This window comes from Macaca nemestrina, chromosome 9 (genome assembly GCF_043159975.1).
Source record: "Macaca nemestrina isolate mMacNem1 chromosome 9, mMacNem.hap1, whole genome shotgun sequence".
Classification (NCBI taxonomy): Eukaryota; Metazoa; Chordata; class Mammalia; order Primates; family Cercopithecidae; genus Macaca; species Macaca nemestrina.
The window spans coordinates 55,880,424-55,903,275 of record NC_092133.1 but is presented as its reverse complement, the minus strand read 5'-3'; the positions used below and the strand labels follow the sequence as shown (position 1 = coordinate 55,903,275).

Below are 22,852 nucleotides of genomic sequence, written 5' to 3'. Positions count from 1 at the left end.
TAAATACTTCCCCTACTAGGAACAATGATACTACATTTGGGAGAAGGAAAATGGTCCAGCACTTAAGAGACCACAAGATGCCTCTTGTCTACTAGTGGATGTGTAGAGTACAAGAAGTTCCACCTGTTGCCACTAGGGTGGGTTGCTCGCGCAGGATGGTTTATCAGGAAGTCTCTCAAGCAGAAATTTCTCCTCGTCAGCGCTCCGTGCTCGTTTCACAGAGCGTAAGCTGATGTTCCTGATGATCACACTTCAGCATTTTCGGGTCTGATGTGACTTCTGAATCCAGGAAAAAGGCAGACTCAGCATGGTGTGGCTAAGCGTGACCTGCTGTAGGTGTTCAGTACTCAAGTCTCATTAAATCCTAGTGTGTGACTGACTGTCTGTTAAGCAGGACTTGCTTGTAAACAGTTGATACTCAGTTCACAGGAATAAGTATCTGTAGGCTTTAATTTTATGACATAAATCTCAGAGGGCTTGCTTGGTTTTGAGTTTCAAATAACAATGTAAATGTAGGCACTAACACGTGAATATCTTTGTAACTCTTGGGACAGTGGAGGTGAATTCCAGCATAGCTGTTGTGTGGTGGAGGAAAAACTGGTCCTCTCTGTGGTGTGGTGCACCTCTTTCACCTGGCTTCTATCCTGAGCTAAAACATCCTAGATCTCCCAACCGGTACCCCTTGGAGTGAGGTTTGTCAAACAGCAGAGTGGTGTCACTCAGGAGTCCATTGTATAAATGCCTTCTAACTATAACATCAATCTAAACATTCAGGATTTTGACCTCAAGGTGTGAACCCCAAACATTTTCTCCTAAAAACTTTCTTAAGGACTATTTAAATACAGGGGGTTTTATCATTTCCTCCTCTCTCCTCTTAGGTATTTTAATGAGATGTCAGCACAAGGATTAAGACCTCGCACTGTGTCCAGCCCGATCCCTTACACGCCTTCTCCGAGTTCAAGCAGGCCTATATCACCTGGTAAGCATATGTCTTTGGCTATTTTGGTGACTGATTCCTGGTACATTGAATAGGCAACTGTGACTATTCTCCCTTCTAGTGGATAAAAACCTTGGAAACAGATGATAATCATGTCTTTTTCAAAAACATCAAAAACTCATCACTCTCAAGGCTAAGAGTCTGAAAATTTTGAGCATAAATGCTATAGTGTCAGCTGGTGGTTCTCTTCTTCTTCTTTTTTTTTTTAATCTAAAAGGAATTTGACTTTAAAACACCTTTTTAAAATGAAGAATGTCTTTGACTATGATTTTCAGTGCTGATGGGTAGACAAAAAAGCCTTAGGTAGATTTCCAAGATGCATCATAGCACACCTTTTACGGGTTCTTTTACAATATTCCACATACATTAATCTCATTTTTGTCCTCAGAATAATTAATGTAGGCATCATGTTCCCCATGTTAAAATGAGGAACCAGCAATTCAGAGGGTCACTACTGGTTACACAGCCAGAAAGGGGCAAGGCAGGGCCTGTCTGTTTACAAAGCCTATGTGTTCTTTCTAGCATGAGCTGCCTCCTGATATTTCCACTGATTGGTGAGTGGGACCTGGCCCTAGTAGGCAGGCTGCAGAAGAGGGAACAAACTTCTGTCAGGAATGAACTTCTGTCTGCTTCTGGCTTTGCCCTCACAGCCTTTCCCTCAAAGGCTTGCTTGTCTCCATCTGACCCCAGAAACTCTTTCCTGAGCTCTGTGGCTCAGTACCAGCACAGCGTGGGGCTCTCAGGCCAGGAAGACAAGTAACTGATCCAGTGAGAGAGAAAGAGGAAGCAGAGGGTGGAGTGGGTGGCCAGTGGAATAGGGGGAGAAAAAAAAAGGTGATGGGCCAAAGAATCGCATCTTGTTACCAAAATAATGAGACTGATTTTCTTTGGCTTGCTGGTAAGCAGATTTTCAACGGAGTTGGGAGAAAAGTGTGGAGGGAAGGGTGACAGAGGCAGAGTTTTGCAGCAGAATAGAGTGGGGTGACTGCTTTGAAGGATGGCAGCATAAAGTTTTTATAAAGTGAAACAGCTTTGCATCAGGATAACAAAAGTTCACAGCACTGTGCTGCCGTTAACTTTTTTTTTTTTTTATTTAAAGAGGCAATCAAAAGATAAAAGTCAAAAGTCTAGTACAAAGGGAGGCCGCCTTCGTACCGATGGGCCAGTGTGCTCTCTGGTGTGAGGCAGGGGTAAAGATGCTGATTGCAAAGCAGAAGGACTTTCTATCAGAGATCAGTGGCGCGATCATCACAACTTGTTCTTGCCAAAAGGATGTTCCCAAACCTGTTTCTTCCACCCTCCAGTGCCATTAAATCTCTCTTCAGAAGCTTCTCTTCTAGCTGCCTCTCAGTTTTCCCAAAATAGCACTTGGGTTTCATTACCATGATAAAGGTCCTTTTGGCCTTTTGATTTATTGATGTAAAAGGAAGTCGTGAGTCAGGAAGAAGTAAAATGGAGGATTATTTCATTATTTTGTGATAGTGATGCTGATTCATATTAAATATAATTTAATACCCTGTTTGATTTATTTAAACCTAAAGCCTTTGAGGCATGTAATTTCCGATTGATTAAAAAGATTGTTGCAATCGTTGAGAAAAGAAAAAGAACGAATGTCAGACCTTGGTTTGGAATATTCCTTATATTTTAACAAAGATTCTTCAGAAAAATCTTACTCTATTTACGTAATTTTTACTTTCACTGTGCCTGTACCTACATCAAGTGTGAGGCTTGCTTGGATAGTTAAGCTATTTGACTTTTCTTTTTTTTTTTTTTGTTTTTTTTTTTTTTTTTGAGACGGAGTCTCAGGCTGGAGTGCAGTGGCCGGATCTCAGCTCACTGCAAGCTCCGCCTCCCGGGTTTACGCCATTCTCCTGCCTCAGCCTCCCGAGTAGCTGGGACTACAGGCGCCCGCCACCTCGCCCGGCTAGTTTTTTGTATTTTTTAGTAGAGACGGGGTTTCACCGTGTTAGCCAGGATGGTCTCGATCTCCTGACCTCGTGATCCGCCCGTCTCGGCCTCCCAAAGTGCTGGGATTACAGGCTTGAGCCACCGCGCCCGGCCTTGACTTTTCTTAAACTATGTCATAAGTAACACCTAGATTTTTTCCTTACAGCTAGCCTAAATGAGAATATTTTTATCCTATTTTAAATTCTATAACATCACCAAAGGAGATTGTATCTATTTGGCAGCAGAATTACTCTGTTCTGATCTAGTAATTGTAGTGCTATACATAGTGGTAGTAGATCACCAAAATCTGAATATTCCAGTTTTCTTTTCACATTAGTTTTTATTGGAAACATTTGTGGCTCTGAGTATTAAGAATATCTAATCACTTCCTTAGTGGAAATACGCTGTTTGAATAGCATTCATTTCCATTTTAAACATATTGGCTCTGAATTTTCCTCCCTTTCTGGTTGACGTTGGAAATCTCGTGTTTTCACTAACTTGTTGAAGTATTGGAAATTACATATTGAAAATGTACTTGAAAATATGTAGCCTAAAACTAAGAAAGAGTATCATCTTTATTATATTTGGACTGCTTTTATGAATTATATATAAGAAGAGTGTTATCTTTTCAGGTTGTCCATCATTTTATGCAGTGTAATAAAGGACATTCTCAGCCTGTTTTGATGTGTCTGAATTAAGGATAGGCGATAATGAGATCTAAAAAATAGGTCTGCACCGTCATAGCAATGAACATACCCCGCAGATAATGGTTTCGAATTCCTTTCGCCAATTGAAAGAACTAGAGCTATTTGGAGAAATTAATATTTCTAGAGCTGGGGCACAGAATGTATGAGATGAGCTGGGTGAGATATCTTGTAGTGCAAAAGAGTAAAGAAGTGCCGAGACAACAAAGTGATGAGGGTATGTCAGAGGGATACAGGAGCTCCCAGACACCAAAACTGGAACAATTTGAGCAGTATTAATTACTATATTATAACATTATTTAACATAATAAAATCTAATTCAAATATCAAACAAATATCCAAAGTCCATACTGATATGAATAAATGACGAAATAAATAAGGGAGAAGACACAAATCCTCATGGAGAGCATTCCAGATAATATATGTAGATATTCCATCCTCAAGGAGGTGGAAATAACTCTACTCCTTAAATGTGGGCTATGCGACTGTGAGGTCAAGTATAAGATGAAAACCTGGCAAAGGAGATTAGGAAGTTGCTACCAGAAAAGTGGAAAGAAAATTGATATATGATGTCACTGAGGTCAAGGCAAAGAATTTCACCAAGAAGGGATTGTTCAGCTGCAAGGTCAAGTAAAATTAGGAGTGGAGATCTGTGATGGCGACTGGCAGCACAGAACTCACCGCTGACCTTAGCTAGAGCAGTTTGTGATGGAGTGGTAGGGACAGCAGCCAGATCAGATAGAGTTAAAGAGGATATTGTATCTAAATTGTTTGAATTTTAACAAGGAAGATGTTTTCATATATAACTTGTATGTGTCAAATAGGAAGAAAAGGTGCCTGCCTTTAATTTGTTTCCACAATTTTTTTTTTCTTTAGCAAAGATATATTAAAACTTGGGGGCTGGGTGCAGTGGCTCACGCCTGTAATCCCAGCACTTTGGGAGGCCAAGGCAGGCAGATCACAAGGTCAGGAGATTGAGACCATCCTGGCTAACATGGTGAAATCCTGTCTCTACTAAAAATACAAAAAATTAGCCGGGTATGGTGGCAGGTGCCTGTAGTCCCAGCTACTTGGGAGGCTGAGGCAGGAGAATGGCGTGAACCCTGGAGGCAGAGCTTGCAGTGAGCCGAAATCGCGCCACTGCACTCCAGCCTGGGCAAAAGAGTGAGACTCCATCTAAAAACAAAACAAAAAAAAACTTGGGGTAGTCAGAAGGGTATAATAAACCAGAAATAAAATCCAGAATTCTTTCATCCAAAGGCAGTGTTAATGTTTTAGTGTTTTCAGGTGTCTCCTATCCTACCCCTTGCAATTTTCCTTCAGGTAGTTGGTTCCATACATATTATGAAATGCTTTTGTGTCTTGTTTTATATTGCTTAATGTGTTTTCTCAGTCATGAGTCGCTTTTAATTAATCATTTTTTAAATTTGCAGTCTTGACAGTGAAATAAATCTTACAATTTTGGCTTTTGTTAATACATTTCCGTATCAAAGCAAAAGAAGTTTATTCCAGCAAAGACTTGATATAAAACAATAGGACTATACTTAGTAAGCTGGTGTTTGTGGTTTGGCAATGTCAACTTAGGTTTTGATGGGGAGGGGTTATCCTTTATTGTATTCCTGGGTCAGAGGGTGAAGATGCATGATAATTAGAACTTAAGGAAAAACAAAAATCAATAGTACATGGTTTCCAACCTCTAAGAGCTTGTAATCAACAGCAGGGCCTATAGAAGTAAGTTTAAAAAAAAAAAAAAAAAAAAAACTTTAATACAAGGCTAAATGTAATAAATTGCATAAATTGTGTATATTTTATACCCTTTAAAAAGTTATGTAGTTAAACAAATGGCAGTATGTCTATTCAATGGAATACTGTTCAGCAATAAACAGATTATTGACGCTTAGAACAATTTGGGTGGATTGCAGGGGCATTGAACTGAATGAAAAGACCTAATCTCAATGGGTTACCTACTATAAGATACCATCTCTACAACATTTGCAAAGTGACAAAATTATAGTGATAGAAAACAGATCAGTCATTGCTAGGTTAAGATTAGGAGAAGGATGGTTGAGCTGTACACATGCATAGGCACACAAAGAGCACACATGGAAGCTGATGAAATCCGAACAAAGTCTGTACCTTAGTAACTAGTATTGTACCAATGTCAATTTCCTAGTTTTGACAATGTGTTATTGTTATATAGGGTATCATCAAGGGAAGCTGAGTGAAAGACAACGTGGGAACCGTGTAATATTCTTGCAGTTTCTTGTGACTTATAAACTATTTCAAAATAAAAAGTTATAATAATAATTTTTTTAAACCCAAGGCAAAATAGTTTAAAAAGAGGTTCAAAGAAGAGAGAGTGACCAGCTTAGAGAGCTTTTGAGATGGGCTTTGAGAGGAGTTAATGAACTAAAGCATATCAGACCTTACTTTTGCCAGGCACTCTGGAAGCATTTTGTGATATTATCTCATTTCATCCTCATGACAACCTTGCAAGGTAGCTACAGTATTCCCATTGAACAGCTCAGGAATCTAAAGCACAATGAGATTAAGGAACTTGTCTACTTAGTGCCAAGTGTCAGAGCTAGGATCCAACATAGTCTGGCTCCAGACTCTGTGGTCCTTGCCTTCTGCAAAGGATGAGTGAGGTGCTGATTGGCACTGGGAACAGGAAGAAGCTATGGTAAAGAAGACATTCTCAGGCTAGGGCACACCATTAACAGAAGCATGGAGGTCTGAATCAAGAGCAATAAAATCACTGTGGTTCTCTTCACAGCTGCCCTGGGGTCCAGCTCCCTGTGAGTCTGATTCATTGGTTTGGGATAAGGCAAGCAGAACTTTGATATTCACTGTTGAGAACCACTGACCTGGAGCATCAGAATATAGTTTGAAGCCAAATGCAGAAGTCTTGATAACAGCTAGAGAAGGAGATTTTTTTTTTCTTTTTTTTTGAGATAGAGTCTTGCTGTGTCGCCCAGGCTGGAGTGCAGTGGCACAATCTTGGCTCAGTGCAACCTCCGCCTCCTGGGTTTACACAGTTCTCCTGCCTCAGCCTCCCCAGTAGCTGGGATTACAGGCATGCACCACCACGCCTGGCTAATTTTTGTATTTTTAGTAGAGACAGGGTTTCACCATGTTGGCCAGGCTGGTCTCGAACTCCTGACCTCAAGTAATCCACCCACCTCAGCCTCCCAAAGTGCTGGGATTACAGGCATGAGCCACCATGCCCGGCCAGGATTTTTTTTTTTTTTTTTTAATAAGTAGGCAATACTCATAATTACCCTTCAGAAAAATTAACTCGGTGATACCAGAAAATTGACTGCATTTTTTTTAAATGAACTGAATCCCCTATTTGGAGACAAGGATCCACTATTTTGAGACAGAGTCTTGCTCTGTCGCCCAGGCTGGAGTGCAGTGGCGCGATCTCAGCTCACTATAAACTCCACCTCCCAGATTCAGGTGATTCTCCTGCCTCAGCCTCCTGAGTAGCTGGGATTATCGGCGCACACCACCACGCCCACCTAATTTTTGTATTTTTAGTAGAGATGGGGTTTCATCATGTTGGTCAGGCTAGTCTTGAACTCCTGACCTCATGATCTGCCCGTCTCAGCCTCCCAAAGTGCTGGAATTACGGGCATGCGCCACCGCGCCCAGCCAACTTTTATATTTTATTGCCTTTCTCTTAATCACTTTCATATGAAATAAAATTAAGATTTTATTCTCCAATGTTATTTTAAAGAAAACAACTTCTTTCTTTTCCCAGATGAGTAAAGTTCTTGTGATTCCAGTAAATACCACATTAAACAACCACTTAGTTCCCAAAGACTTGTCCATTATCCTGGACCTCCATTTTGTAAATGTGAATAAAACTCCACAATTGGAAATGGAAATATGTCAAATAGAAAGCATCACTAATTGATCATCAAATCACAAAATAAACTTTAAGTATTAGATGTTGAGGGCACAGAAAAGTCCTGTGATAATAGCACAACTAAAGGAAGGCTTGGCTGAATATCTCTGTCATGGAAACAAAAAAGACAGATGGAAAAGCATACTTAACAGCTTCTTGTTTTTACGTAATTCAGAAAAGCAGTAAGTAGAGTTCACATTGCTTGGCCTCTAATAGCTGATAGTAGGTTCAGAGTGATTGTCCATAGGTGATTTCTATCCACATTTCCCCAAAGAGCTCCTTTGTTTTCCCTTTTCACTTTGCCAGTATGGAGCCTACCCCGTGCTAGGTATTGTGGTAGATGTTGGGAACTCAAAGGTGTAAAGAAAGCTAGCCACATTTGTGCAGTGATGAAACAAGTAATACCCCAGACCAACTGGTGACTTCTGCACTAACTCTTGGAAACCAGGGCTGCACATGCCACATGTAGGTGAGGATCGCTTTTAGATGTTTTCAGAATATGAACCCCAATCAAAACCTGTCTAACAGTAAGGAGAGTCTGGACATACAGATGTTAAAAACACAGTGGAGATGATCCTGGAGTCCTAGATGAAGACTACGCACAACATTATGGTGGACTGGGGGTTGTTTCTTCCTTAAATACCAGGTTCTTTGAGGGAACGTTGGCAGGGCTTTCATTCCTTGTATTGAATATCCTCAAGTTGTGACATTCCCAGTGTTTTTGTTTGCTGTTATGGCTGAGACACACACACACATACACTCTCTCTCTCTCTTTCTCAGTCACTCACTCTCTCTCTCTCTCTCAGTCACTCACTCATGCCCACACTCTCCCTATCTTCTTCTTGATTTTTTTTTCCTTCTTTTTTTTTTTTTTTTTTTGGCTAGGAGGTTGAGTTATTTGGCTACTTAATATCTATCTCCAGTTTGGTCAATTATTGATACATTTTTTGACACCTCTGGTTTTCTTGCATTTGATATTTACTCCTTTGCTCTATTTTCTCCACTTTATTCTTGTTCCTTCTCATGTCTTTTGCCTTCTTGAATCTCAGTTGAACTCCTGACAGGGTTTGACTTTAAAAAATCATTATTGTGGTGAGACCTCTTAATATAAGTTCTATCCTCGTATTTTTAAGAGTATAATACAGTACTGTTAACTATAGTACAACGTTGTGCAGCAGCTCTCTGTAGCTTACTCGTTTTGCTTAACTGAAACTTGATGCCTGCTGAGTAGCAGTTCACCACCATTCTACTCTGTGTCTATGAGATTGGCTATTCTAAACTCCTCATATAGGTGGAACCATGCAGGATTTGTCCTTCTGTGACTGCCTTATTTCACTTAGCACAATATTCTCCAGATTAATATATGTTATTGCATATGGCAGGATTTCCCCTTTTTTCCATTGTATGTCCATATACACCACATTTTCTTCATCTGCTCATCCATTGATGGACAGTGAGGTTGTTTCCACATTTGTTTTTTGTTTGTTTGTTTGTTTGTTTGTTTTCAGACGTCGTCTCACTCTGTTGCCCAAGCTGGAGTGCAGTGGCGCAATCTCAGCTCACTGCAAGCTCCGCCTCCCGAGTTCACACCATTCTCCTGCCTCAGCCTCCCGAGTAGCTGGGACTACAGGAACCCACCACCTCTCCCGGCTAATTTTTTTGTATTTTTTTAGTAGAGACAGGGTTTTGCCGTGTTAGCCAGGATGGTTTGGATCTCCTGACCTCATGACCTGCCTGCCTCAGCCTCCCAAAGTGCTGGGATTACAGGCGTGAGCCACCACGCCTGGCCTCCACATTTTTGCTATTATGAATAACACTGTAGTGAATATAGGAGTGCTAATATCTCTTTGAGATCCTGATTTCAATTATTTTGTATAAATACCCAGAAGTGGGATTGCTAAATCATGTGGTACTTCTAGTTTTAATCTTTTGAGGCATTTTCATACTGATATCCATAGTGGATGCACCATTTTACATCCCTACCAACAATGTATAAGGATTTTTTCTCCATATCCTCACCACCCCTTGTTATCTTTTTTCTTTTTTTTTTTTTTTTATAATGGCCAACTTAACAGTTGTGAGGTGGTATCTCACTGTGGTTTCGATATGCATTTTCCTGATGGTTAGTGGTGATAATCATCTTTTCATATGTCTATTAGCACATTTGTGTATCTTTTCTAGAGAAATGTCTATTCAAGTTCTTTGTGCATTTTTTTCATTGGACTATTTGAGTGTGTTTGTTTGCTTTGAGTCATAGGAGTTACTTATGTATTTTGCATATTAACCCCTTACCAGGTATATGGTTTTCAAACATCTCCCATTCTATAGGTTGCCTTTTCACTCTGTTGACTGTTTCCTTAGCCCAGAGCTTTTTAGTTGAATGTAGTCCCACATGCTTGTTTTTGCTTTTTTTTTGTTGCCTATGTCATATCTGAGAAATCATTGCTAAGATCAATGTCAAGGAATTTTTCCCCTATTTTCCTTCTAAGAGTTTTATAGTTTAAGGTCTTATAGTTAAGTCTTTAATCCATTTTGAGTTGACTTTTGTATATAGTGTAAGATAAGGTCCAGTGTCACTTAATATCCAGTTTTCCCAACACCATCTGTTGAAGAGACTGTCCTCTTTCCTCATTGTGTATTCTTGGTGCCCTTTTTGAAGATCAGTTGACCATATATGTGTGAGTTGATTTCTGGGCTCTCTATTCTATCCTAGGAATTAATTTTTATTGCCCTTGTTATCCACACCATTTAGTGAGCCCACCGTTCTTTTCATCTGTTTGTATTTTTGTGGGTGATGGAGAACTACTGCAATTTAAAACCTCCTAGATAGTTGAAGACACCAGATAGTTGAGCTTAAAATGATACTTGATTTGTTGTTATATTTCAGGTCTATCATATGCAAGTCACACGGTTGGTTTCACGCCACCGACTTCACTGACTAGAGCCGGAATGTCTTATTACAATTCCCCGGGTCTTCACGTGCAGCACATGGGAACATCCCATGGTATCACAGTAAGTGTCCACAGGGTAGGAAGCAGCACTTCACTCCTGAAAGTGGTACCGACTGGTGTTCCGGAGAACAGGATCGGTGCTCTTAGACATTTGCCCTTCTTCCTGCCTCCTCCATCGTTCACCTTGAAACTGTAGAGACTTCAAAACAGTTTGATACCAAATTCTGGTATTGAAACTAAAATCCTTCCCAGGAGACAAAACTTTCACTTCACTTCCTATGAAAAATTCCCCTTTGTGAAATATAATTTGAACTCTGGCCAGTGCTTTGATTGAACTCTGGCCAGCTCCTTGCTATAAAGCATTATTGTTGGTTGCCGTAGTGTCTAAAGATATTTATTGTCCGCACCTTCACAGTTCACTGACCTTCAGTGTTCTTCCTGAAGTTCGCCTTATTTGTAATGTTACTCAGAATTTTCTCTCCTTGAATTACAAGGAAGCTTAAGTGCATCTGGTTCCAGCTCTACCCAAGGGACTTTTTTCTTTAGAGCCAGCAATATAGTTGACTAATAGAGCCATAAGCAATATAGCTAGTAGAGTGACAGTATTAAGGGTATTTCCAATAACAGAAATACCCATATTTCAAAGAATAAATTCCAATATTTTAAAGAAGAACCCTATTCTAAGAATGCACTTAAGGTATTTCTGAAGCTGTTTTGCCAGTTTGATGGACTTTATGGAAAAGTAGGAACTTTTTTTCTTTCTCCTCACTCTGTCATCCAGGCTGGAGTTAAGCGGCATGATGCCCGCTCACCGCAACATCCGCCTCCTGAGCTCAAGGGATTCTCTGGCCTCAGTCTCCCGAGTAGCTGGGATTACAGGCACATGGCACCACACCCGGCTACTTTTTGTATTTTTAATAGAGACAGGGTTTTACCCTGTTGGCCAGGCTGGTCTCGAACTCCTGGCCTCAGGTTATCCACCCACCTCTACCTCCTGAAGTGCTAGGATTACAGGTGTGAGCCACTGCGCCTGCCCTCAAACATAGAAACATTTTTGTTGAGCTGTATCTTTCAGGATATGGACAACTTGTTGGAGATAAGCAATAGAAGGAATTGGTGACACACACTGAAAGAAAGATTTAAGGGGATATTTTACAGCTCTCATTGAAGGACCCAAGTCCAGCAATTTGTTCAACACAAGTTGTGCAGTCATTTTCTGTAGCTTTTTCGTAGGTGGAAGTGTAAACACTGCCTTATTTAAATTTTATTCTTAGTTCAGAAACCAGTAGGGATGAAGAAAGAAATCCCTGGTTTCTTGTCTTTGTTGGTTAGTGTTTGATTAGTCCCAGTGCCAAGTCAGCCTGTGTTGGGTAGAGTGAGCCATCTGTACCTAGACTGACTTGCTGTTCCTGTCCCCTCTGCAGAGGCCTTCACCACGGAGAAGCAACAGTCCTGACAAATTCAAACGGCCCACGCCGCCTCCATCTCCCAACACACAGACACCAGTCCAGCCACCTCCGCCTCCACCTCCGCCACCCATGCAGCCCACGGTCCCCTCAGCAGCCACCTCGCAGCCCACTCCTTCGCAACATTCGGTGCACCCCTCCTCCCAGCCTTAATGCATGAGCTTAGTCTGAATTTCAAGTTGGGACTCATCCAATGGAGCCGTCTACTCAACGCCAAAGGCTTCCTTCTCTGGCATATTTGGATATGACTTATTTGCACTGAGGTTATCTAGGCTTCACTATCCATTGTGTTGTAAATGTTTGTCAGAAATGCAGCCAGTGTTGTGGGTCTACAACACTAACCAGACGACTTTTTCCATCAGTGTTTTACTTGAATCTTCATGTACGTCCATTCCCTGGCTGGAACCTTCGCTATTCGGTATTTGGTATTTCAGCAGCAGTGTGCAATTTTTGCTTGGCCCAGAGCTTCATTCTCCTGGCTTTTAGGTTTGTAAAAGGAAAAGGGATATCTTTTTTATATTTTTTTCCATGAATTTGCAGTAAATTACTGAGCTGTTGTTACCCTCTTCTCTCATTATAACGGTGTTTACCAAACATACCAATAATTCAGCACTACAATTGAGACCTTTGAAAATCTGGCTTTCAGTATAGAACAGAAAGTTAGATGAATCAGTGCCCAAGACACATTTTCTGTTTAACAGAACTTTCTACAGATACACTTTTTACAGGTTATTTTCATTGTATTATTGACATCCATGTCTCTTGTAAAACAGATGGCCTAAAGTAATGAATCATGTGGCTGTACCTTCTCCACATAAATGGGATGGATAATTATCGTATATTAAGATGTGATTCTCTTTTTTATCCTTCATGTTAATCTACCTAACCTGGCCCCCTCTAACATGAGTCGATAAATGTTGTCCTACTCACCCGTGGTTTCAATGGCTAATTAGAATGTGTTATTTGATTTCTGCTGCAGAAGGCAGTATGATTGTAACAAAAACAGTGCGGCTTCCCCTTTCATTCTTCATTTGTGTTCTCTTAAAGTTCGAACAAATATTTTAAAGGTGCAAAATACTATTAGAAAATACTATTTGAAATGGACATTATCGGAATATCTTGGCATAATGGCCAGAAAATACTGTATTGCTTGGCCAAAAAGAAAAAAGGTATAAAGGAAAGTAGCACATTAGCAATGATGGCTGCTCATTTCACCCAGTATAAGCAAGTGCAGTGTACAAAGAAGTATATTCTGAATACATTATTTTCATTCATTTAGCACAAATCATTTGGTTTCACTTTGCAGTGGAACACTGAGTCACTCTTTTCTTAATACTAGCAACATCTTAATTTTTGTTTTTCAGCAGTTGCTGTTTTGTACTTTGGTAGTAAAGTGATTTTTACCACCTGTGTTTGCATATTTATATATGCTGTGGATGAAAATAACTTACTAGAGAATGTATATTTTATGACAAGAATGTGTATCTGTTGGATATAATCAGAGAACTGAAAAGTAATTTATCAGTAATTTTTAAGAGTCCATGTTTTGTGACAACCATCTCTAATAGCCAACTCTTTATTAAACACACTCCTAAAAATAAGGAACCATGACATTGTAGATATTTAATATTGTACAGTATAGAAACCTCCATTTTTGCCTTCGAATACATATTTAAGAGTTAACAGAATGAAAAAAAAGTCTTGTTGGATAATAGTGTTTGACTAGCATTTTAAGAACTTGAGAGTAAAAGCAACAATAAGATTTTTTCACCTCTTCCTGCTTCCACCCCCAAACTGAGAACATCACTCAATTGTTGGGAAGAAACTGTAGGTCTATATAAATTTTATTTAGAATGTATGTGTAATATACATAATCATAATACAGTTCTCAGATGCAGGGAAGAAGTTTGGCATTTAATCGTTAAGGCTTTAGGTTTTTGATACTTTCAGACTGGGCCATGTCAAACCCGGAATTTTCACCAACAGTTCACTGACCCTCCTGGTACATTGCCATTCCAAGGAATTCTGAGAGTAGGCAAACATTTTGCCTTCATGGTACAGTTCTCAGTTTTTCTTATAGGAGAAATATGGTAGATGTTTATAAGAATCTTTTATGAGATTATAGATTTCAGTGCTGTGGATAGTGTCTTGCAGCCAAACAAGGAAGTCCATAATGGAATGTCCTTCCCTCAGCTTCCTATTGATTTAGTTACCTCTTGAAAGCACAAAAATTAAAACATTGCCATATGTTGAATTTTTAAAAAGCACTTGGAGTGAGCAAACAATTCCTGATAAATGCCTTTTAGAGAGAGGTTCTTGACATTCAGACATCTGCAGAAATGTTCTGGTTCCCAAAGTCACTTCCGTTCAAAAGAAAACACAGCTCCTTCAAACAGCACTTTTTCCGCATAAATCTAGTTGCCTCTCCCTGTGGACATTCAGAACTGATAGAACAAACACTACTCTTTTGAATTTGATGGTTCATGTCCTTTAAAGTGTTTGAGGACCCTATACAGAGACTGTAACACTTGGGTAGTACCAGCTAGGACAATTTCTTGGCAATTGTCTAGCTACCAGGGATCAGTAAGATTCAGATTCTGAGCCCATAATGGCAAGAGCCCCCTCACCCATGGGCAGCTGACTTCCCTCAGTCAGGCACTTCTCATGGGGGCCAAACATGGTTACTGCCATTCTGTTACCCACTCTCCCAGGTGAGCCCTGGATTGGCTCCCAGAAGGCCTTTGTAAAATCAGTAGCCATCCTGCAGGCAGGCGGGAGCAACAGGGACTTCAGTAGCTTCATTTTCCTGTCTTGCAGACAGAGACCCTTGGCTACCACTGTGCTGCTAATAGGATAAGTACTCTGTTGCCAGATTACCATGCCTTTTATACAAAACCAAATTAACTTACCTAATACCTGACACCTCTCTGGGCTCTGAACTGCTTTCTCTCATCAAGCATGCTAGCACTCGAGACAGAATTCTAGAAATTTGGCAGATAGTGGAAGTCTTTAATTGAACTTACTCCTTTGTTGACTGAGAGGAGTTTTAAATTCTGACCTCCTGAGATACTGACTAGCAACCATGGAATGAATGTGTGACCAGAAAGTGGCTTTGACACCAAGTGCTGCTGTCCCTTTGTAATTGGCTTCTAATGGATTCAACCAGAAACAATTGATAATGTGAATTTTTGTTAATTGTTCACTTGTAGGAAAATAGAACATGTATCACCCTTAGGTAGACATGAACTTTTCCTGCACAAAGCCTTGCTTTTAGAGAATGCCCAATAAGGCAAGAAAAAGCATAGTAACTTGTGCTTTGAGAGCTCAATATTTGTATCTTATCAGTACAGAAGAAATATTTCTGTGTAACTTGATCTTCTGTCTAGTACTTGTCTTATAGGTAACCAACACTGAAAACTTTGTAGTGATGACTACCAAAGAAATACATAGTAAAACAACCTTTTATTTCCAAATTGTTAAAGAGCCAGCCATTGATGCTGCTACATGAGTTCCATGCTCAAGAGCCATTGTAAGAGATTAAGGGGTTTCTAGGTTTTTGGTGGGTTTTTTTGTTTGTTTTTTGTTGTTGTTGTTGTTTGGTTGGTTTTTCTTTTTTCTTTTTTTTTTTTTTTTTTTAGTTTTTCTTTAATTTTTTGATTAAAACATACACACAGCTGTTAGCATAAAGTCATGGGGGGCATTTTCTGGAATGCTCAGCAGTTCTCATTAACTGCCAAGCCCAGGTTGCCTCTCGTGAGGCAACTGAAAAAAATCCTGTGTCTTGATAGCATGGGTGCTGTGTGTGTGCATGTGTGTGTGTGCATTCATGCCTTAACTCGGGTTACTGCTCAACTTTAGTTCTTGACTTAGTCTGCACCGTCATCTAGATTGTATCGTACATCTCGGTCTGAACTTCATCCTGGCAAAAACAAAGTTGCAGGCACAACAGTTTAAGAATGCATTCCTCCAGAAGAGTATCTGGTCAGGTTGCCCCTGAGCCTTCTTTGGACTTGATTTGGAACTTAGCCTGGAAAGCAAAAGTGGACTGTCCAACAGAAAGATGTCAACAAGGAAAAGAGGAGAGCCAAGCGCTAGCATGCCTTTTGCCTCTGCATATCTGTGCACACTGTATGTTGTTCATGATAGCTTGTCTACAACTTGACTAGGTTGGAGTTCTGGTAATAGTGGCAATCTTGACATTCTTGGTCAGAGTTTAGAGAGATGTAAGACTTCAATTAATGTCTTATTTACTCCTTTATGTTGATTAGTCTTTGATACATGTGCTGAATCAGAAACCTAAATAAAGATAATTTTTTAAAATGTACCTCTTGAGCCTTAAACCCTACCTTTTTTCATTTCGGTGTTTGCGAAAAAAACATTTTTTCTCTGTTGCTTCTGACAGACATCGAACTTAAATTGTAAACTCTAAAGGCTGCCTTAGAAAGTAAATTTAAACAGCTGGGTGCAGTGACACAAGCCTGTAGTCCCAGCTACTCAGGAGTCTGGGGTGGGAGGATCACTTGAGCCTTGAGAGTTCAAGGCTGTAGTGAGCTACAGTGGCACCATTGCACTCCAGTTTGGGTGCCAAAGGAAGATGTCATCTCAAAAAAAGAAAAAAAAAACAGTAAACTTAGGAATGATGGCATGAAAGGGGCTAGTATAGTTTTATTTTTTTATTTTTTATTTTTTGAGAGAGTCTCACTCTGTCACTCAGGCTGGAGTGCAGTGGTGCCATCTTGGCTCACTGCAACCTCCACCTCCCGGGTTCAAGCAATTCTCCTGCTTCAGCCTCCCAAGTAGCTGGGACTACAGGTGTGCACCAACACGCCAGTACAAGTTGATTTTTGTATTTTTAGTAGAGATGGAGGTTTCGCCACATTGACCAGGCTGGTCTCAAACTCCAGACCTCAGGTGATCCACCTGCCTCAGCCTCTTAAAATGCTGGGATTACAGGCCTGAGCCACCATGCCTGGTTGGTTTTATTCTTTAATCAGAGTGCTGGCTACTTGGATATATTGAGGTTTTGAAAATTCATTGAACTGTACACTTAACGATTTCTGCACTGCTCTGTATTTGTATCGTATTTCAGTTTAAAGCAGTAAACCTAGGAGGTTATGAAAAGGAAATCCACACCCATTTCCAAAATGTTACAAACATGTATGTACAGGATTTGGATGTCACATTTGGAATGTTTCATGAGCTTTAAAGTTTCAATCCACCTGTATGGTGTTTTTTTCCTCTACTTTGTTGGAAGCATCGCTTTGGGATCAATTCTAGGTTTGAGTACCAATTATTTTCCTGGGATAGTTACTTAACTTTTCTGGGACCCAAGTTCCTTACCTATAAAATAAAAATGTTATTTATGTGCCTGGCTAAAATGAGAAAGTTGATGTGAAGGTACAGCATAGTCCACACACAAAATCAGACGTGGACTAGTCTTTTCCACATCCATCCAATGAGTGAGTATTTGGGGTAATGTTTTACACATGCTTGGGGGGTATATGGTTTATCAGTTGCATTTTCGTAAACCCACGGTAGTTAGAGTCCACATTCTGTGGAAGAAATGCACAGTACTCATGGGATCCTCTTAGGAATATGGTTTTCAAGAACCCATTTGTGATGCCGTCTTTCTTTTTTTCTTTTTTTCTTTTTTTTTTTTTTTTTTTTTTTTTTTTTGAGACGGAGTCTTTCTCTGTCACCCAGTCTGGAGTTCGGCTCACTACAACCTCCGCCTCCTGCATTCAAGCAATTCTTCTGCCTCAGCCTTCCGAGTAGCTGGGATTACAGGTGCCCACCACCACACCCAGCTAATATTTTGCATTTTTAGTAGAGATGGGGTTTTGCCATCTTGGCCAGGCTGGTCTCGAACTCCTGACCTCCAGTGATCCACCCACCTCGGCCTCCGAAAGTGCTGGGATTACAGGCATGATGTGATGCCGTCTTATGAGTACAGACTGTTTAGATCTAGGCTCTTTTCTATGTAAAAGTAAATAAACCAGTGAATCTTGACTGTCTCTGGCTTAAGCAGGATTCCATTTTAACTTAGTGAAAGCAATGAATTTTTAATTTGGTTGAAATGATCCAATGACAAAACTCCTCTCTACCCATGGCAGCTGGATTTTAGTTGTAACTTGATGAAAATATTAGCCAAGGAATTTCCCGGGACCTCTGGATTCAAGTCTTACCTTCGTCCTGCCCTAACCTCAATTTTCTGTCGGCAGAGATCGCTGTTCTTATTTCAGGTCAAATTTGAAGAAAAATATTTAAACAAAGTGCTTTGAAAACAAAGATTAAGCTGCATGTGTACTTTATAAAATTTTAATATCTTTTAAAGGCTATGTATCCACATGGTGCTTCTAAAATTGAAACAGTTGGTCTAGAACGTTTTTTGTGTTTATGTAGAACTCTTAAGTAGATCTGAGAGGTCCTTGTTTTAACATGTAGGCTATTTAAAGTAAAAACTTGTGGAAATGCAATTATATTCTGTCACTAATATATAATTCAGCTCAAACTTTTAAACATTCTCTTTAGAAAAACAGGAAGAAGTGAGTGCATGGTAAATCATGGTTTGTGTCTGATGCACATGTTGACATGAGAGATTGAATTCCTGTTCCTTAAAGTTTTCTGTCCAGTCTCATCCCTGGTTTCATACTGCATTGAGTGCTATTGAGCTGAATATATTTATATCTTTTTCCAAAGGTCTTGTTCTCTGATACTCTACTAATAACTTAGTGCAACTTTCAAGATAGCTAACTACCCCAAGAGGAGATCTGAGTAATTAATCTTAAGCTTTTCACCTTAAAAACAAAAAAGGGACAGTCAGACTCTGAAAAACAGATGTTTTTCTCTCAGGGAAACAATGATAGAATTAGCAGACAAGGACGTGAAAACAGACACTTATAAACGTTCTCCATGTGTTCAAGAAGACAGCGAAGTATAAGCATGAGAAGAAAAATAGAAAATAAAACCTAACTTGATCTTTAGAGATAAAAAAAATACAATATCTGAAATTTAAAACAATAAAAACTGGTTTTAAGTCTTTTGTGGATTTATGTTCGTGCTCTTTGAATGTGCCTGAGAAACATTAAAAGGCACCCCTGCTGGTCGGGCACAGGTGCACAGTGGCTCACACCTGTAATCCCCACAATCCTCTCAGCCAAGGCAGGAGGATTGCTTGAAGCCGGGAGTTTGAGACCAGCCTGATCAACGTAGTAAGATCCCCATCTCTACTAAAAATTAAAAATTAGCCAGGCATGGTGGTGCACGCCTGTCTTTCTAGCTACTCGGGAGGCTGAGGAGGAAGGATCGCCTGAGCCCAGGAGTTTTAGGCTGCAGTGAGCTATGATCATGCCACTGCATTCCAGCCTGGGCATCAGAGTGAGACCTGTCTCAAAAAAAAAAATCTGGGATTGTGGTGGAGCAGAGAACTGTTTAAATTCAAGTTAAGGCTGTGATCTACTTTTCTTTCACCAGGCGAGCTTTGCCTGCGTTCTGGTAGACCACTATTGGGAAATTATTAACCCTGGGGACTTACTACCCAAATTCATCATATTAGTGTTGGACATGAAGCCTCACGGCTTAAGGTAGCCAGGTACTGTAGAAAGAGTCCTGTGAGTTCAAGTCTGGTCTAAGTGCAATTTTAAAGCTTCTATTTCCTCATCTATAAAAGAGGAATGAGAATGGTGTCTTTAGGATCAAATGAACATATTAGTGTTAAAACTTTAGAGGCTAAGAGGTTCTCTTTTTGTATTGTAACTTCACTATTTCCAACATCATTTCATTCATTCTACAAATATTCTTAAAACACCAATTATATCAGCCATTGTGTGTGGCACTGAGAGTGCAGCAGGGAGAAAGGCTGCAGTTCCTTCTCAAGTGCGGTGAGTATTGGGATCGGGACTCCTCAGCATCAGAAGAAAAGAAGGGTCAGAGAAGGCTTCAGAAGCAATTGATCCTTAAGCAGTTTATTGAAGAACAGGTGGGATTTAGGTGAAGGGTCTAGGACAGAAGGATCAGCCTATGTGGGGACTGGGAGACAGGAAATAGAGGGAGAGTAGAGAAAGTGAGGCCCGTGAAAGGTAAGAGCTGGTTAATGAGTGGGCAATTGGAACTCAAGGTATCCCCAAGGAATAACTCGGAGCATGCTTTGGCATTGCCCCACCAGAGGACTGAGCTGCTGGAACTGGGGTCCACTGGCTCCCTTCACCCATCGGTTGAAGGTGCCCCTGAAGAGAATGACCCCCCGAGCCCAATTTGGGTTTTCTGGATTGTGTTTAAGAGGCTTTGTCAAGGCTCTCCAGTGCCCGCCTCATGCTTAATGAAGGATGCTGGCAAGGTGCATGAGTGTCCACAGTGAAATCAGGTGGGCCACAGGGCATGATGCCTTACACTAGGTCTGTTACAGGTGGACTGGGGGTGCTAAAAAGCTCTCACCATCATTTGGTTTAGCTTGAACACACGAAAATTTGAAATACTTTTTTTTTTTTTTTTGAGATGGAGTTTTGCTCCTGTTGCCCAGGCTGGAGTGCAATGGCACGACCTTAGCTCACTGCAACCTCCGCCTCCCGGATTCAAGCAATTCTCCTGCCTCAGCCTCCCGAGTAGCTGGGACTACAGGCATGCACCACCATGCCCAGCTAATTTTGTACTTTTAGTAGAGATAGGGTTCTTCATGTTGGTCAGGCTGGTCTCGAACTCCCGACCTCAGGTGATCTTCCCACCTCGGCCTCCCAAAGTGCTGGGATTACAGGCATGAGCCACCGCACCCAGCCTGAAATAGTTTTTAATTAAAAACTGAAGCAGACTTGCATTTGTAAAAACCCAGATTCCTATTTTCTCTTGAAAGATAAGGTGGCAGCAGGGACTCATCCCTCCATTGCACAATCAGCTAGCGCTTAACAATACCTACAATACCTATCCTCTGGCATAGAGTAGTTCAGGAGTGAAGAAGTCTGATATGGCTGGAGCTTGTGTGCATGCTTGGGAAAAAATGAAACCCGGTTTGGAGAGAGGTCTGCACCAGAAGTTCCTAGCACGTGTTCAGCTAATAATAAGGTGGTCTGTAGACACAAGGGACTGTGATAAATCAGTATTATGAGCCTCCACATTGGTCAAGATATGAGAGAAGATCAAAGTGTTAGTGGGTTCTCAGCTGTGATACTATCTAATTTGCCCCTTACTCTTCCCAAATTCCATATATAGCACGATTTCAGCAAGCTGAGATGAGGATGTGCTCAGAGGACTAGAGTTACAGAGATGAGTCAGACAGGTGTGTGTTGATAAATGTTTAACAGTTCTGCTTTCTGAGAGAATAGCTCTGATTATTTATTTATTTATGTATTATTTTTGAGGCAGAGTCTCACTCTGTCACCCAGGCTGGAGGGCAGTGGCACGATCTCGGCTCACTGCAACCTCTGCCACCTGGGTTCAAGTGATTCTCCTGCCTCAGCTTCCAGAGTAGCTGGGATTACAGGCACCTGCCACCACGCCTGGCTAATTTTTGTATTTTTAGTAGAGACAGGGTTTAACCATCTTAGTCAGGCTGGTCTCAAACTCCTGACTTCATGATCCACCCACCTCGGCCTCCCAAAGTGCTGGGATTATTGGCGTGACCCACCACGCCTGGCAGAATAGCTCTGAATGTTATTGCTTGCTGATTTTTGTAGTGTAAATACCCACCACCATGGCTGATTTTGATCCACCCATGTGAATTCACTGAACTTGGAGAGACATGTGTCATAGTACAACATCGTATAGGTTTTCTACCATACAAATATATTAAATATAAATAACCTTAAGAGCATGATAAAAGTACAATGTAAAGTAATTAGGAAGGTGGGGTGTTTTGACTATGTACCACCTTTTTCTTAATATAAACTTTCGAAATGTCAATCTATATAATTTAATTTTTAATATTGTCTGCTTAACAGCCAGCTCACAAAATTCATGGAAGTTTAACACTTGGCTCTCGTGAACTTTTGGAGCTGGTTCTAGCGTGTCTCTGCACCCGGAGGTAGGTGGAAACCCCTTCATCAGAAGGCCTCTGGTGTTTGGAGCTCTCATGGCAAGTGCAGTGGTGACAGTAGGGAAAGTAATTTATTTTGGGAAGCTCAAATTCCATTCACAGCTGCAGGGTCAGAACAAGCTTGGTCTGGATTTAGCAGAGACAAGAGATTGGGTGAGACTCCCTCAGGAATCTCAAGACAGCAGAGGCAGCTGCTTTTGGAGGAAGGATCCCAGGTGCCGAGTGCAAGGCTGTTCGTTATACTGAGGTATGCTCATCTCTTGATGAGCTTGAGTATGCAAGTTTCTTAGGCAGCATGGCTTTTGTATTCATAATGTTTCCACCTTAGCCTGCCTTTATCTTCCCTCACCATTATCCTAATTTTCAGCCAGGACAGGAGGCCAGAAGTTCATTCTACAGAAGCAGGAACTTTACAAGGGGGCCTGAGGAGCTCCGCCGAGCAATCACTTTTCTTGCAGCTGTGCTGTTGTCAGGCAGTCTAGACTAGGCTGGCTGCCCTTCATCCTATTCCTCTTTGTCTGGGTCTGACTATAAACTGAGACACACAAAGTTTAACTAACTTGCCAAGAATCATGCATGCAGTAAATGACAAGGCCAGACAGTCTGGCTCCAGAACGTGTGATCTTAACCACTTGATGGGAAAAAATTTGTAAGAAGGTGGGTGTACGTATTGTGAGGCAGGCCTGACAGACCTAAGGAATTTCAGAGTAGGGACCATTGGCAGCTGTCATGAAACCCTTGGGAAGCTATTGGAGGTGTCAGAGCGAAGAGGAGGGGGCTGATTTGGTTCATATTGGAGAGAAAGGAAGACTGTGAACTCTGAAGATGCACTTGTCTTACACGTGTGTATATG

At 40.8% G+C, this 22,852-nt stretch overlaps 1 protein-coding gene across 1 annotated transcript in view; it reads left to right on the top strand.

Moving 5' to 3' along the window:
• Positions 1–12,338, top strand: part of LOC105466185 (coiled-coil domain containing 6) — a 116,149-nt gene extending 103,811 nt beyond the window's left edge. Inside the window, exons 7-9 of the mRNA XM_011715208.3 lie at positions 879–979; positions 10,446–10,570; positions 11,934–12,338. Of these exons, the coding sequence (XP_011713510.1) occupies positions 879–979; positions 10,446–10,570; positions 11,934–12,128 (421 nt within the window). The 3' untranslated portion in view covers positions 12,129–12,338. The remainder of the gene's footprint in view (positions 1–878; positions 980–10,445; positions 10,571–11,933) is intronic.
• The last annotated feature ends 10,514 nt before the right edge of the window (positions 12,339–22,852 follow it).